The 16,481-nt window shown below is 38.6% G+C and overlaps 1 protein-coding gene across 13 annotated transcripts in view; it reads right to left on the bottom strand.

Moving 5' to 3' along the window:
- The window catches only part of ADGRG2 (adhesion G protein-coupled receptor G2), a 117,390-nt gene that overhangs the window by 41,164 nt on the left and 59,745 nt on the right, over positions 1-16,481 (bottom strand). For 6 of the 13 annotated variants that reach the window (XM_084790654.1, XM_084790649.1, XM_084790652.1 and 3 more), the window contains 3 exons: positions 5,087-5,122; positions 2,242-2,286; positions 2,122-2,145 (listed from right to left, as the gene is read on the bottom strand). The exons of 2 other annotated variants lie outside the window; for them this stretch is intronic. In XM_084790654.1, coding sequence (XP_084646780.1) covers positions 2,122-2,145; positions 2,242-2,286; positions 5,087-5,122 — 105 coding nt within the window. The remainder of the gene's footprint in view (positions 1-2,121; positions 2,146-2,241; positions 2,287-5,086; positions 5,123-16,481) is intronic. 5 more of the 13 variants (XM_084790656.1, XM_084790658.1, XM_084790659.1 and 2 more) reach the window with 4 other exon arrangements.

The following is a 16,481-nucleotide window of genomic DNA, read 5'->3' as shown; positions in this document are numbered from 1 at the left end:
TTGTTTAAAGTCAACAATACTTCTGAAGCAGCATCTGAAATAACAACAGTGTAATTACTGGTATGGTTAACAAATGTGACTCTTTCCAGATTCCTTAAATGTTAATTTTGCAAAATCTAACTGGTACTAGATAATGCACCATCCCCATCCTCATTCTCTGTTATTCACCCCGGAGATGAATTTGAGTACACATTCATTCTTTCAGAACGTGTTTTTCTGAATGCCCGCTATGTGTGTAACATAACAACCCTCCAATATTTATTAGACTCAACATTTATGTTATTTAATATTTGGTTCCATAGCAGAAAAGGGGTTGGAAAAAGTGTAAGAGCCAGAGGTTGAGGATGACGGGAGTGAAACAGTGTCTTCCAGACATGTCTGGACTCCTGCACTCATGACCTCACAGTAGCTGTGGCTGCCTACACAAGATCAGCCCAGTTAACATTCCAGCATGGATGGAGGAAGGGTGTATGAGCTCTTCCTACCCGTAACTGAGGAGCTATGGACAGCTGATGCTTCTAAGAAAGAGAGAGGGTCAATATTTTTTGAGGGTTGACCACCCTTTAGCAGATGGCTCTACCCCAAAAGTACATGGGCAGCAGAAGTTGGAGTTGATGGGCTATTAAATTAAAAAAAAAAAAGGACATGAAGTTCTGCGGTGGGTAGGGAGGTGAGGGTAGACCTGGAAGGACTTAGTGAGGCAAGTGGATCTCTATGAGTTCTAGGCCAGCCTGGTCTACAAAGTGAGTCCAGGACAGCCAGGATGGTTACACAGACAAACACTGTCTCGAAAAACTAAGAAAAATTAATACAAATGTTTTAAAAAGATGTCCTGTTCACTCTGCATTAATGAACAATCCTTTGTGGATAGGAAATTTACAGCCTGAATAACAACTTTAATAGCCTTCCCCAAGGAAGGCTCTAGTAGCTTTCAGCAGTGGTACATTCTCAGTCAAATAATGCTAGTTTAAGTTTAGAATTCTTAAGAAGTATCAACTTTTAAGAAAATTTCATTTTCACCCTATTTGATTAAAAAACAATTAAAATGGATCCTACTGATATTTATTTAAATGAAAAAATTCTATAATTTATTATTAGAGATGAAATTTTAGGAAAAAGTGTATGATGCAGGCATAGTGGCACATGCCTGTAGTCTTAACAATTAGGAGGCCAAAGCCAAATGATCATGAGTTTGAGGCCACTCACTACATAGTGAGACCTCATCTCAAAAAACAAATAAGTACACAACTAAACAAACACAACACATTGTCATGCTTAAAACGCATATATATGTATATACATACATACATATATAATTCTCCCACACAGTTCACAACAGGATTTTTAAAAATCACTGCTGTCAAAGCTAAACTGAAGATAATCCTTTTCACTGTTCAAAGTAATTACACACAAAATGACAACTGTTGGTTCTTCCTATTGGGCCAATTATGAATTTAATCAGGTTAAGTTAGTATATGATACATCTATGATTATTTATCTCCTTAGCCACCAACGCACAATGGAATTTTATTTTAACCAAGAGATTCTGAGAAGTGTTTGGGGTTTAAAAAAAAAATAGAAAACCACATCTCCTCAAAAGGGAGAGAACAGAATGTGCTACCCCACCTACCTCCCTAGGATATCATGAAGTTCTTTGTCCTTTCCTCTAATATGATGAAGACCCAGGGTTATCCCCCCATTTCATGCTATCTAAAACTTGATAAAAATCACCCATAAAGAGACTGTTTTGAACATCCTGGACCTCCAAATTCACATTGAATCATATTGAAGTCACTGGATGTGCTTCCCACAGTTAAATAATCTATTATGTCTAGTTTGCTAGCATTGTGTTAGAGAGTAGTAAAATGGAGTACTTAAAGATTGATCGATGTTTCTAGTATTTTCTAGTATTTTCCTTCTTCTATGATCACAGAAATTTTTATCAATTAACCAGAATGGTTACTCTCATATCTTGGCAGGTTCTAAGTTTTAGAATGTTGGATTATATGGAATTACTCAGTGTCTCCAGATATAATTTTGAGATAGAAGGCATCATCACCATTCATACTTCTACTAACATGAAAGGTTATCAATTTTCACTTGCTTCAGAAACATTCTTACCATTGAGGCTTGTAGTTTCTACCTCTTTTTTTCCCAAGGAGAAGAAAACAAAGGTATAATTAAAACAAAAACTTAACAAATTGGACTACATCTAGGCTTAAAGATTTTTCAAAATCTTGCCTGGTGTACCATTGGAGTAGGGGACAAGACTGACAGATGATTCAGCTGCAGAGAGAAAAAAAAAGTGAATACTTTGAAACAATTATTTTTTTTGAGCCAAGGTCTCAATATATATGCCTGGCTTGAAACAATTATTTATGAAATTTAAAGAAGTCAGAACTCTTGAGTTACAAATATAAAAAGTAGAAAAAGTGCCATGTGACTCACAATCATGGAGTCTAGTGCACCTTTATAATACTATGACAATAAGTAAGAGCCACATTGGAATAAAAGAAATGATAGTTTTATTATTTTTCCAGCCAAGAGAGTTCTAGAAAAACATTTAAAATGAACTATAGTCATGGATATATTGGCACATTGACTCCATTCTATAATAACAATGGCTACCACCTGCCAACCCTTCTCATGGTAAATGTAGAATATATATACACATATATATATATTCTTCATGTAGTATACATTCATATAATTGTCATATGATATATAATGTATATTCAATATTCTAATACCTAACCCATTCCTTGTTAAGCCATTTTAAAATATGGCTGCTATTAAGGCAATCAGTCAAGCTATAAATGTCTTGTGGAATGACTGCACTTATGCTAAGAAGTCAATCAACTACACACATTTCACATGTTTAAATATTTAAGAGATTCAGTGGTTTGATGTCTACCTAAACACGTTACAAAATCTTATAGTCTTGTAGCAGAGAGCTTGATTTTCAACTGGTATGGAAAAATCTGGGTGTGTCAAAGCACTTGTCTCGCCTTTTTCAGACTGCTCTTGGACTGGCTAAACACACACACACACACACACACACACACACACACACACACACACACACACACACACACATCCTGTCTGTCCCATATTATTGTTTTCATATTTTGTCTCTTACTATATTCTTTTTTGTTGTTGTTGTTTGTTTGTTTTTTTCAAAACAGGGTCTCTCTATGTAGCCTTGGCTGTCATCGACTTTCTTGGTAGACCAGGCTGGCCTCAAAGTCCTGCCTCTGCCTCCCGAGTGCTGGGATTAAAGGTGTGCATCACCATGCCCGGCTCTATATTTATTCTTTTAAACCATGGCCAAGATCTTTGTTGAGTAATTGACTGGTCCTAAGCAACTCAAGTCAAAATGTGTTTACAGGGCAGAGCAAACTAACTGGCCACAGTCTGTTTTAAATGAATGACTATTAATTTTTTTGGATGTTGATGAATGGCGACACAATTCAGAGGTCTGTAGGCATAGATATTTTCCTCCCTTGACACTACACTGGGTCCTGCCAAATGTTTTGTACATCCCTACCCCCCAGGGCATCCAGAACGCAGGTTATGACTAGAACTCCAAAGCATTGCTCTCCACTCTATAAAAACAGTGGTTTGAAAACTTTGTTATGCATATACAGGGGGAGGTAATCCCCCTCAGGAACAGTCATAGGGGAGGGGAATAAGGGGAAAATGGGAGGGAGGGAAGAATGGGAGGATACAAGGGATGAGATAACCATTGAGATGTAACAAGAATAAATTAATAAAGGAGAAAAAAATTTAAAAAAAAAGAAAACTTTGTTATGATTAAGTTTGCCAAAAGGTATTCTACTCAAGTAGTGATTCTCAATCTTCCTAATGTTGTGACCCTTTAATACATTCCTCATATTGCAGTGACCCTCAACCATAAAATTATTTTCATTGCTACTTCATAACTATAATTTTGCTACTATTATAAATCATAATGTAATCATCTGTGTTTTCTGATGGTCTTAGGCAATCCCTGTGAAAGGGCCATGTGACACCCACTCCCTCAAGGCTCACAACCCACCAGATGAGAACCACAGTACTAGAAGAAAAATATACTAGCATACTGAACCCCAGAAGCTCAACAACTAGGGGGCCAAGTGACATGGACAAGGGAGCTTGAGAGTTGATATCTTGAGGTTCAGGGTATGAATCTTAATATCTCATGCCAATGACACTCATTTATTTACCCTATAGCAGGTACATGTTATGTTTTCCCCATTGAACCTGTTTCCACATCTATAGCATGAACATAATGATTCCCATGCTACAAGACTGAAGACTTCCAGGCACAATAATACAAGCATGAGATATGGCTTCTGTTTTTATTTGTTTGAATCAATTAAATAATTGATTTTCACAGTTTTAGGACGGAATACCAACTAACTCACAATCCTTCTAGGATATGTAGTATGCCAAAAAGAAGACAGGTAGGACTCAAAGAAGCCATGTTTTGCCTTTGTTTGATGTGGGGCAAGGACCTGTGGGATCTTAGACAAGTTATTCAGCAGCCTTAGGCTTTGTTCTCTCATTATAAGATACTAGCAGGCTAGTTTCCAGTTGTTAGTCTCCCATTAGGGTACTGTTCTTAGTTTCTGTAGGTTCTAATTCTCAGTCTCCCTTTAGTTTATTTGCCTTCCCATTGTCATGTGTACTAAGCTCTTAAAAGCCTCTGGGAAGATATTCTTTAAGTGAAGGAACTGAAGGAGTGTATTTATGAGAACATCTCACCTTGAAAATACACTAAATCTTGGTGCTGTTTAGACTTGAGAGCTAGAAACACCAAACATAGTGGAAGCACTTTAGCAGCTACCCATAGTTAGCCAGTCTAGTACCTAGAGAGTCATATTCCCCAGCTCTGCCAGGCAATATGGAAGGATCAATATGCTTGTCTGCTATTCGTCTTGTAGGTGCCTGTTGAATGACAATTAATTCAGCCAAGCTTCTTAGAGGAAAATCAGTTTCGCCAAAACTGACCAGATGTCATACTGCACAGAGAGCTTTCAGAGTAATGCTTTCTTAAGGTTCCCCAAAGTCATAAACTAATTCTTACCAGATGGTGATGGCAAACTGGAATTACCAGCATTTCCTGTCAAGGAAAAGGGTGATTTAGCATTAGTTTGGTTTGTTCACTATGCGTAGGAGATTAACATTTTTAATGGCAAGAATGTAAATTGAGCTGCAGATGGCCACCAAAAGAGGGCAGCATGTTATTTCACTATTATTCTCCATACCTTGATCAGCGTTTCTTTTCAATTTTCTACAAAGGCAGCTTTCTAGTGAAGCAATCCTTCCAGTTTTCAAACTCTTCTTCGTGTGTGTGTGTGTGTGTGTGTGTGTGTGTGTGTTTTGAATGCATATATGTGCATGTAAGTACCCATGCATGTGTATATAGAAGCCAGAGGAGAATATTAGGTGATCAGCTGTAACTCACCCTCTATCTCACCCCACTTTACCCTTTTCTTCTTTCTTTCTTTCTTTCTTTCTTTCTTTCTTTCTTTCTTTCTTTCTTTCCTTCTGAGACAGGGTCCTTCACAGAATCTGAAACTCACTGTTTTGACATGCCTGACTAGGCAGTGAGCTCCTGGAATCTACCTGTCTCTGCTTTCCAATGCTAAGCTCATAGACACATGCAACCATACTGGATTTTCATGTGGGTTCTGGGGACTTGAACTCAGGTCCTCTTGTCTTTCACAGCAAGAATTCTTACACATTAACTCATCTCCCCAGGCCCTCAATTTTTAACTATCGATGGTGCTCTATATATGATGTTGTATAATGTATAAATCAATAATGTACACTTCAAACTAGAGATGGCTAATACTTTAAGCTGTTGATTAATATTTATTAAATATATAGAAAATATGCACATATACGTAAGTTAAATTTTATTAACACTGCTTAATTCTTAACATATTATACCACCTCTTTCTTCTAAGTTGAACTAGATCAGCCACTTTTGGGTGAATAATCTAGAAGAACTGCTGAGTTATTTGTTTGGGGGAAATGCTCAAGTCCCTTAAAGGAAAAGCAGTTCTCTCTTTTTTTTCTGTTCAGGAAAATAATACATGCTGGGGCTGGAGAAATGACTCAGTGATTAACAGCATTTGCTGTTCTATAGGACCCAGATTCAATTCCCAGCACCCACATAAAACTCCAGCATGATCATATGTGCCTGTAACCCCAGTGTTGCAGGGCAGAGACAGGCACATAGATTCTGGAAACTCATTGGCCAGCCTAACCCAAACAGTGAGCCTGTGGAGGATAGAAAAGGGTGGCAGACAGCCGGAAACTAGAGTTACAGATGGCTAAGAGCACACATGTGGGTTCTAGGAATTAAACCTAGGTCTTTTGGAAGAGCAGCCATCATCCTTTTTTTTTTCCTTTTGGCATAGTTTTCCCTTTGGATATTGGTTTACTTTTTCTGTGTCCTAGAACTCTCAGTATGATGTTCCACATCATCCTTCATGGTACAATTTAGCCATCTCTTCACATGTCTTACATGCCTTGTGCTCTCCTAAGTAGTAGCCTGGGCTTCTCTGAGGGTTTGCCTCCATTCACTTGCCACTTACAATAAAGACAGGGTTGTCATTTCCAATGAGTCATATATTTGAACTCCACACCACTTTTAGGAGACAAACTATTTCCATTGTTAAAAGGCTTCACAAAGAAAGGAAAGCATTGTTTTTTTCAGATTTTTCTTTGGAAACCTACAGAGCAAATCTTGAATATTACTTATATTTTTAAAGTTTTTATTTAAACTCAATTAAACAAAATTATTGGAATTGCTCCATAATTTTTTCTGAAGGGTTTTTCTTAAAGTCCATATATTCCAATTATAGAGAGAATGAGTTTATAGTGGAGGCCAAATAGAGCCTAAAGAACATGAAACTCCAGACAATAGCTCCATGGATGGAGCCTCTTTCCCTATAGCAACTTTTCTCATGTTATTGTCACCACCACCCTTCCAAACTCAAGTGTCACACGTACTAGCATGGTGCCAGTACTGCCATATCATTGTCCTACTGCCATTGCCTCTCCAACCCAATGTATCCAAGAACTCAACCTTCATTGCACCTTATCATGTTGATATTTGATCTATTCTTGAACTTAATAGCATTGATGCTAAGAATGGCTGAGTAATTCAAGGTGAAATTTTAAGCATACTAGTTTCTTATGTTAATGCAAATTGCCATGAACTTAGTGGCTTACAATATGTGTTATCCTCACCTTACATAGGTCAGAAATCTATCACAGAGATCTCCAGATGAACATCAAGTTCATGACAAGCTACAGTTCTATCTGGAAGCAGGAATCCATTTCCTGCTTATTTGGGTTGTTGGCAAACTGTGGTTCCCTGTGGTTGTAGAACTAAGGTCCTAATTTTTTCTTACTGGCTATAGAATGAGGGCATTCCAAGTCTCAGAGTCATGTCTCTTGACTCTTGTCTCATTTGTTTGTCTTCAAAGCAAGCGGAGACAAGATAAAGTAGGGAAGTTCTCACATGCCATCATTCTGTTACTTGGGATAGAAGGCTGAAGATGATGCTCCAACATTAGAGGGGATTTTGGGTGAGTGTTCAGGTAGCAAACTGTCTCTGTCATGGTCACATTTTGGAAGCTGCTAACCTGCACTTCTGGTTCACTCAGGTAATTAAGTTTTATTCTTTCTCAAGTCTCTGATGGGGTTGAAGACCAGATAGTTTAGTTTTACAATTTAGCTTAGTTGGCTAGGGATTAAAATGTTTTTAGATCTAGATGGCTGTTTTAAGTTAATAGAGATGAGATGTGATAGATGTTGATTTTCTTTCAGAATTTTAGACTCATCAAGATAGGAAAGATGTTTACTTCAAGTTTGTCAAATACAAATGGCCAAATCACTATGAATATAACATTTATATAGCCAGATTGTTTCATGGTTCTTCCTGCTGTATGTCGTTTGTTTTATTTATGTGTAATACTATAAATATATCTGTTAAAAAGAAACATAATAAAAATGGAAAAAAAATCTCACATGATTTCACTGGGTTTATCCAGGCAATCTATGATAATCTCCACATCTCACAGTCTTTAATACTAATTACATCAGTAATGTCCTTTTCACAATGTAGATTTTAACCTTGTCTTTTAAAACTGTAAGTTTTAGAAGATGACACCTTTATGTCAACTCTCTGGCCTTCTAAAGTATTCTTTGCCTACAGAAGCTGAAGGAGCTAGCTGGCTCCTCTTTATATTAAAATATTTATTGGCTACATCATGCACTGGGCATTTGGGCATGCTCTTAAACATTTAGGCCGGATAAATTATAAACAGTGAAAGTTTATTTGATTCAGGCTCAGTGATTGAGAGCATTTATTGCTCTCGCAGAAGGCCTGGGTTCAATTTCCAGCACCCATGTGATGGTTCACCAACACTGTAGCTTCAGTTCTAGGGGATTCAATGGTATTGCTCCTATTCTCTGTGGGCAACAATCATGCACACAGTGTATGTACATACACACAAGCAAAACACCAACACATAAAACACAATGAATAAATCTTTTAAAAATGTATTTAATTCATAGTTCTGGTGTCTGGAAAGCATGACACTGAGAGGCTACATCTTGTAAGGATCCTCCTGCTGTGTTATACATGGAAAAAGGCAAATTGGTTCACAAGACAAAGAGAGTAATAACTCCTGTGAGAATGACATTGATGCACTCAAGAGGGTGGGTCCCTCATGACTGAATCACTTTTCAATTTTCCCACCTCTCAGTAACATCACAAGGGCAAGTAAATGTCAACATGAGTGGTTTTGGGGGGAGAGTGGATGTCTTGTTTTCCTAATTAGGTGCTAAGCAGCTTGACATTTTATCTATTATTTATTATCCTCCAGTGTCATGGATCTTGTAACTATTCAAAGATGCCTTTGTTTTGATTGATAAAAATCATTATATAATCTCTATCATGGAAGTACCTGCCTACCATGTGCAAGGCCCCAGGTTTGATTCTTAGCACCAAAATATTTACGCATACACGCACATGTGCACACTTGCAAGAAAAATCTCTGTCAATCAGGAATCAAGTTATGAACGTATGACAGGTAGATCAAGAGGAGAAAATTAATTTAGAGAAACAGAGGAAAGGTAGAGGGCTAGAACAATCTTCTAGGACTGGAGGAAGAGATATGAAACAGAACCTGAAACCATGTAGAGATAGGGGTTGTCTAATGATAAGGGAAGCATGAAGATCACACACACACACACACACACACACACACACACACACACACACACACACACACCTTTCCTTTTACACTTTTTTTCATTACCACCCTTTGGCTAAACCTAGTTGGAAGTCAGCTGACAAGGGGTTATCTTTAGTGTTGCAAATCTTCAAAAGGGAAGGATGAATAATAGATCTGAGAATGAAGGAAAATGACTTAAAGACTTGAGACTACTTCTTAGATAACTATTACTCAGAATGTAATTAATATATGGAGTAGTAGGCATGTCTGACAATTACAGCAGAGAAGATCATATAATGAATCTTACTGTCCATCCAAATTCATACAAAAACAATGTCAAAACCCCACAATTATAAGTCTCAATTGCGTAGAGTGTTAACCTCAATATAATATACTAACAATTGACTCTTCCTCTTTGCTTAGTGTCCTCTCTCTGCTCCCAGACATCGCTTTCTAAATAGACTACCTGAACCCAAGTCATGGGAGGCTATATCTGGGTGCTACTGAAGTGTTCATGTTTTCTCTGCTGTTTAACACTGGGGTAGATACTAAGTTTTCCAATGTAAGATGGCTGTCTTAAAGTTGTGGCAATGCCAATGAGTCTTCCAACACACCATCTCTTAAGTTGGATGGGACCAGGGCTTTCTCTTCCAGAAGTGACTCTATAAACAATAGTTCGACCCCCTTGCATGAGTTCTTTTTACTCAACTGAAACTCCTCCAGATTGAATTACTATTCCACAGAGAGATGGTTAAAAACAAGCCACCACGCCTAGGCACTATTATATGGGAACGCTAAACAAAACAATATTTTGTTATTGTATTGGCTTTTCAGAACTTGGGACAACAAACACTCTTCCAAAAAGCACCTCTCCAGACTTTACTACATAAGCAAAAGGATGAATGAAAGCATTCCTAATTTGGCACATCCAAAGGTTGTTTACTTGAACCATGACTGTCTCATATCACACTGCTCAATAAGTACTCTTACGTAACATATTTATTAAAAGATTAATAATGACATCACCAAAGAAAAATTTAGCTCTTAGCTGATGGAACTTCCTGAGGAGAAAACACACATTCTAGGTGGGCTTTCCCCATGATGGGAAGAAAATGAAATGGGTTCTTTACCCTCCAGGGCCCAACTCTTGTTCTTCCTCCAGCATTATTATCCAGAACTGAGCAGACATGAGGCATCAGCCATTCTGTAACTCACACACACTGGCAAGTATCATCAGCCTCGTATGGTTACTATAAGGGAGCTAGCAGGCCTACAGTTGCTTCACTTTCCACTAGATACTTCAGGTGTGCAGTTCCTCCATCAGATGTGTGTTTAATTTTGTGCTAAGCAGTCTAACTTTGGTGCGACATGCACACTACCAAGGTAAGAGGAAACACAGACCAAGATGAGATTCATTTGGTTCCCATGTAGTACAAGTCATATCCTGTGGCTTCCAATTATTCTCCCATCTTACATTCATTCTCCCTTCCCAACTGCCTGCTCTATTAAATATTAAGTTTCTGTGCCAGCCGCAAAAAGAGCAGTTTCATAAAGTTTCAACCAGCTCCTACAGTTTGATTAGGCAAATGCCTGTAGCAAATCCCTTGGGGAGGAGAGGGGGGGAAAGAGGGGGAGGAAGAAAAGGTGAGGAGGGTGTGTCTGACATAGATGTTCTATGTGATTTAATGCCAGGTTATATAGTTTGAAACAGAAAAGTTCTAAGACAATTAGATTAAATAGTCTATAATTGTGATGTCCAACATGACAGCTACTCGCCTCATGTGACAATTTAACTTTTAAATTAAGTAGGCAACTAGGACTTCTGTTCTGGCTACGTGTCACCTTCTGTCTGTAGTGTACCAAGTAAACTTGTGGCTGTTTTTTTTTTCTAAAAGAAATTTAAACTGGTTAAATACAATAAAAACACTGCCTTATTCAAGGTAGAAATGTTCAGCAGTCACATGGCTGGTGGCCATAGCATTGAGCAGTATAAAAAGTATGGAACACTTCATAATCCCAAAAAAATTTCTAGCTACAGTGTTGGTCTGTAGTGCTAATGCCATTATAGGCATGTTTTATACTCATTAAATCATACCTTTATGAAATAGGTACTGCCACTTTACAGAAAAGGAAACTCAAACACAAGGTTTAATACCTTATTAAACTCAGAGGTTAAGATTTGGCCTCAAAAATCCCAGGGCCTAGAACTTTATGCCGACACCGTGAACATACAGTGACCTGACTTGGTACCAAAAAAAGTAGTCCGCTCTGTTGAAGCTTCTTGCACTCAAACAGCTCTAGTCTGGATAATGGGGTATCTCAGTAAACATCCTAACAGACTCCTACATTTTCCTTAGGGTATATGAACTTGAGTTTTTATACAATCCCTAGGAGAAAAGGATGTCTATCGCACTTCACTCTACCTTCAATGGCAGAATGAGTCAGGGGCTTAAAGAAATAGAAGTTTGATTTCCATTTAGAAAATCCAATAAGCAACCTCAAATAGAGAGCTGAGGGTGGGAGAGTCAGGGGAGTGGTATTGTCAGGGACCCAGATGGACAGAGGACCTGCTTTCTTCACTGTGAAGAGTCCAGCTTTGCTGTGGATAGCACCATTTAAGAGATAATGAGGAAAAGAGTGATATCTCTATTGTGTTGTTTTTGTTTTTTGAGACAGGGTTCCTCTGTGTAACAGCCTTGGCTGTCCTGTAACTTGCTTTGTAGAGCAGGCTGGCCTTGAACTCACAGAGATCCACTTGCCTCTGCCTCCCAAGTGCTGAGATTAAAGGTGTGCGCTGCTGCCATCACTACCCAGAGACGGTGAAATCTTAAAGGAAGTTAAGCGACTTGAGCTGACAATGCTTTCCATAAGAGCCATAGACTAACAAAACCCCCATACCAGGCACAAGAAACCTCCTTCCAAGGTTGACTCCTTAAACAATATATATTACTGATGTAGCCCTTGGTTGACTCCTAGGGGATGAAGGTAGACCCCTAGTGTTGAAGACACTACACAGTTACAACACAGGGCTTGGAATTATTCGAGCTGGATCTGACTTGAAGACCTCCTTCCTGTGGTCTAGTTTCAATGGTGCCAGAAAACACTATGAAAACTGCCAAGGGAGGGAACAGTCCTATCTGGCTACAAATGCCTATGAAGCATTGCACTAATAAATAACAATAAATGAAAAGAACAATGACTAGAATGGCAAGATATATGTAATGTGCAATAAGTGGTACTCACATATTGTTGGTAACCAACAGCTATTTAATTGGATTTAAGGTCCACTCAACAGATGGAAATCATACCTGGTACTAGAAACCTAGCTAGCTTCTTGGGGCTAGTGAGGTCAGAGGCCTTTGAAAAGAATCTCTATGGACACTTTGCTAGATTCATAATTTCTTACTACATTCCAAATCTTATTCTTATACCTGCAGGTAAGTTTAGCTACCACCACTCATCTAAGAAGCCCCTACTTGCAACAAATGGAGACCATCACAGAAAACTACACTGGACACAAAATAGAGATCAAAAGATTTTTGGGAAGCTTGGCCCCAATTGATACATCTACACTACCATCTCTAACTATGGATCAGGGAACATTGAGAAAGAAGAGGCAGAAAGATGGTGAGTTCCAGAATACCAGAAACCCTGTCACCTTCTAAAAATGGCTGAACATACAAGACTAGAGCAATGGTAATATCAATGGACATGCTAATGTGGAAGGGGAAAATTTGTGGGTCCCATCCCTAGGCAAAAGTAACTAATAACATCCCTAGGAATGAACCCTTTATTGGTTATCCAATGCAGAGAGGTCAGCCTTGAAACCACATACAAAGAGCAAAACCGGACTCAGTAGATTGTATTCATATATTTGTGCATATGTGTGTGTATTGTTACATATCTATGAAATAATAACAACCAAAGAAAAAGAGGCCATCAGCTTGAGAGTGGGAATCATGGGAGGGGCTGGTGGGAAGAAGGGAAGAGGGGAAAGTGAAGTAATTTTATTTCAATTAAAATATTAAAAAAAACATATAAAGAGGGTGCCATTCAGTAATTAGTGTCCATTAATTTCAAAATCATTGTCCCCAGCCACCATTTATCTCTTATTCTTAGTCTTAACAATGACAAAGTAAAAAGCCAAGTAATCAGCATGAATGGAAGGAGAAGTCCTTTTCATTTTCAGCCTGAATTTGAATTCCCCTTTCTTTGTGATTCACACTCCTAGTTTTGTTGCCAGGAAACAACCAAACCACAGTTCTTCCAGGACCCTCGAGTGTGGGACTAGTGTGTAAGGAGCCAGATCTGTTAACAACTCTGCCCTGGTAAAAACCACTAAGAAAGGAGAGAGAGAGAGAGAGAGAGAGAGAGAGAGAGAGAGAGAGAGAGAGAGAGAGAGAGAGAGAGAGAGAGAGAGAGAGAGACTTAGTTGGAAAAGTTGTATTTTTATAGTTGCCTCTATTTTGATGCCACATTTAACCCTTAACTCTCAGTGCTGTACTTACAGGTGGGAGACCTTTATCAGGCCCTAGGCCTTCATAAATTGTTAGTTTCTGTCCTAATGGCTTTTCATATGAACCACACAGAATACCATGTAAAAAACTAAACATGATAGCCACAACACGATTGCAAAAGCATCTGTAATTTAATGTATTTTGTGGGGTTTTTTCCCCTGGGGACAGGGGTTTCTCTGTGTAGCACTGGCTGTCTTGGAACTCACTCTGTAAACCAGGCTGGAGATCCTCCTGCCTCTGCCTCCCAAGTGCTGTGTGGTTGTTTGTTTCTTTTATTGTTGTTTATTTAGTGGTACTGTAACCTTACTCACATGAGATCTCTTGTCATGAGCGTTGAACATCTGATCTGAAACTCTTCAATCTTAAAAATCTGGACTCTGACTTGATAAGCCTTTCTCTGTGATTAAAGTGCCCACAATCATTTATTTCCAGTGTATGAATTGGGTATACCCACTAAGCAAGCCTTCAGTGTAACCAAGAGACTGGGCACTGCAGGGAAAATGACTTGATCATGGCTTTGTCTTGAGTAAGATCCTAACATTCCTGTTTATATTTTCTTGCTTAAAGAGTGGGGTTGATTTTTTTTAAATGGGGTTGATTACTTTGAATGAAACAAAACTACATTTACAAACGATTTTATCACAATAGTACCAACCAAACTTTGTAATTACTGTTCATTCGGATTGTCTTCTTCTGTGTTCTGGGATGTAGTTTACCTTTATATAATAAAGTGGGCATTTTTCCCTTTGTGAAAATAATATGCTTTCAATAATTTATAGGGGGTATTCAAGACATAGTGATGTTTCTTCCATTATTTGTATGATATGAATTGTAGTCTAACTATAGAACATCCTTAACTATTCTCTAATGTTTGCTTGGTGAGAATATCCATAAGAACACTACCTCGTTCAAGTTGAAGAAATAGTAGGTAATTTGTTCTGTTTTTTTCTTTTTAATTCTAAACTTTGAAGGCCTATTGTGTGTTAGGTGTTAAAGTTACAGCAAGAAACAAAGTACCCGGTCTCATTTCCCACTTTGAAAATGAAAATTCCTCACTAAATCAAATCGGGTCCTAGAAAACTACAGGTGAGTCTGGGCCCTGGGGTGCTCCGCAAACTATGGCAACAGCCAAGGAAAATATAGGCAGTAAACCTCAAACCCCTACCCAGACTAGCCGATGGACAGGACATTCTCCACTGTTGAGTGAAAAAGGAGATCTGACTTTCACACAAACTCTGGTGCCCCATATTTGACCATGTCCCTTGGATGGAGACGCCTGGTGGCACTCAGAGAAAGGATAATAGGTCACCAAGGAGAGACTTGATACCCTATGAGCATATACAGGGGGAGGAGGTCCCCCTCAGACACAGACATAGGGAAGGGGAGTAGGGGGGAAGTGGGAGGAAGGGAGGAATGGGAGGATACAAGGGATGGGCTAACAACTGAAGATGTAATATGAATAAATTAATAAAAAAAACCAAACTCATTGTCTCCTACTTGTACCCCCTCCCAACACAGAATTTGTTAGATGGTACTGTGGACCCAGCTTTGATTAATGACAAAATATATTTCCTATTAACAACAAGCAAATTGTCCATGTAGTTGTAAAGCAACACAGCTGAGTGGGGAATTCCTATCCACCCAGTTACTGTATTTTTAAGACTATAAGACGCACCTTACCATAAGACGCAGTAAAACAAGAAAAATAGTAAAAATAGCAATCGAACCATAAGGCACACCTTAATTCCCCACCCCACACTTTTGAGAGGAAAAAGTGCATCTTATGGTCTGAAAAATGTGACAGTAATGCCATCATAAGCCACTTAAATTTACTTCTTGAAGCAAGAGTACTATCCAACTTCTATTTTCATTTTTCTCCTTAAATTAAAAAAATAATTTGATACTTTACTGAATATTACATTGTTCCATGAAAGAATGCTGAATTTCTAAAAGAAAAACAGAAGAAGGGGTATGGACCAAACAAGACTCCATATAAAGGACAAAGCATCATTCAGAAAGCATCTGTAAGGCAGGTGTGGTGGCGCACGCCTATAATCCCAGCACTCGGGAGGCAGAGGCAGGTGGATCGCTGTGAGTTCGAGGCCAGCCTGGTCTACAAAGTGGGTCCAGGACAGCCAAGGCTACACAGAGAAACCCTGTCTCGAAAAACCAAAAAAAAAAAAAAAAAAAAAAAGAAAGAAAGCATTTGTAATGTACGTTGGTGGGTTGTTTTCATGGGCCTGTGATTTCACTCACATGAGCTCTCTTGCTAAATGAATTAAGAGGTATACCACTCTCTAGGTATATTTTACTGACATGCTTTCCTGGAACATGTCATAGGATTAGCTTAATCCCTAGTAGTTGAAATCAGTGGAATTATATCTTTCATTCCTTCAGGCCTCTCCTAATCTTTACCCAGGGCTCTTGGTGGGGAGTACAAATCCATCCCAGAATGAATCATGGCAAAGTCATATAAAAACCACGATCATATGCCTCCATGAGTAAACACTGGGGAAGCAGTTAAGAACACAATTTCTAGAATCCTGCTATCTCCACTTTTCAACTGTGTGAACTTGGAAGTGACTCAAACTGTCCCAGCCTGAAATAAGCACTTCTGGCAGACTGGTGCACACATAGTTCTGGGAGCTTCTTTCCAGATTTTGGTATTATTTCTTTCTGGACCTACACAGTTCCTTCCTTGCTTAAG

The sequence above is a fragment of the Acomys minous genome (genome assembly GCF_964271855.1).
Source record: "Acomys minous genome assembly, chromosome: 7".
Taxonomy (NCBI): Eukaryota; Metazoa; Chordata; class Mammalia; order Rodentia; family Muridae; genus Acomys; species Acomys minous.
The sequence above is the reverse complement of the archived record's forward strand: the minus strand, read 5'-3'. Positions and strand labels throughout refer to the sequence as shown.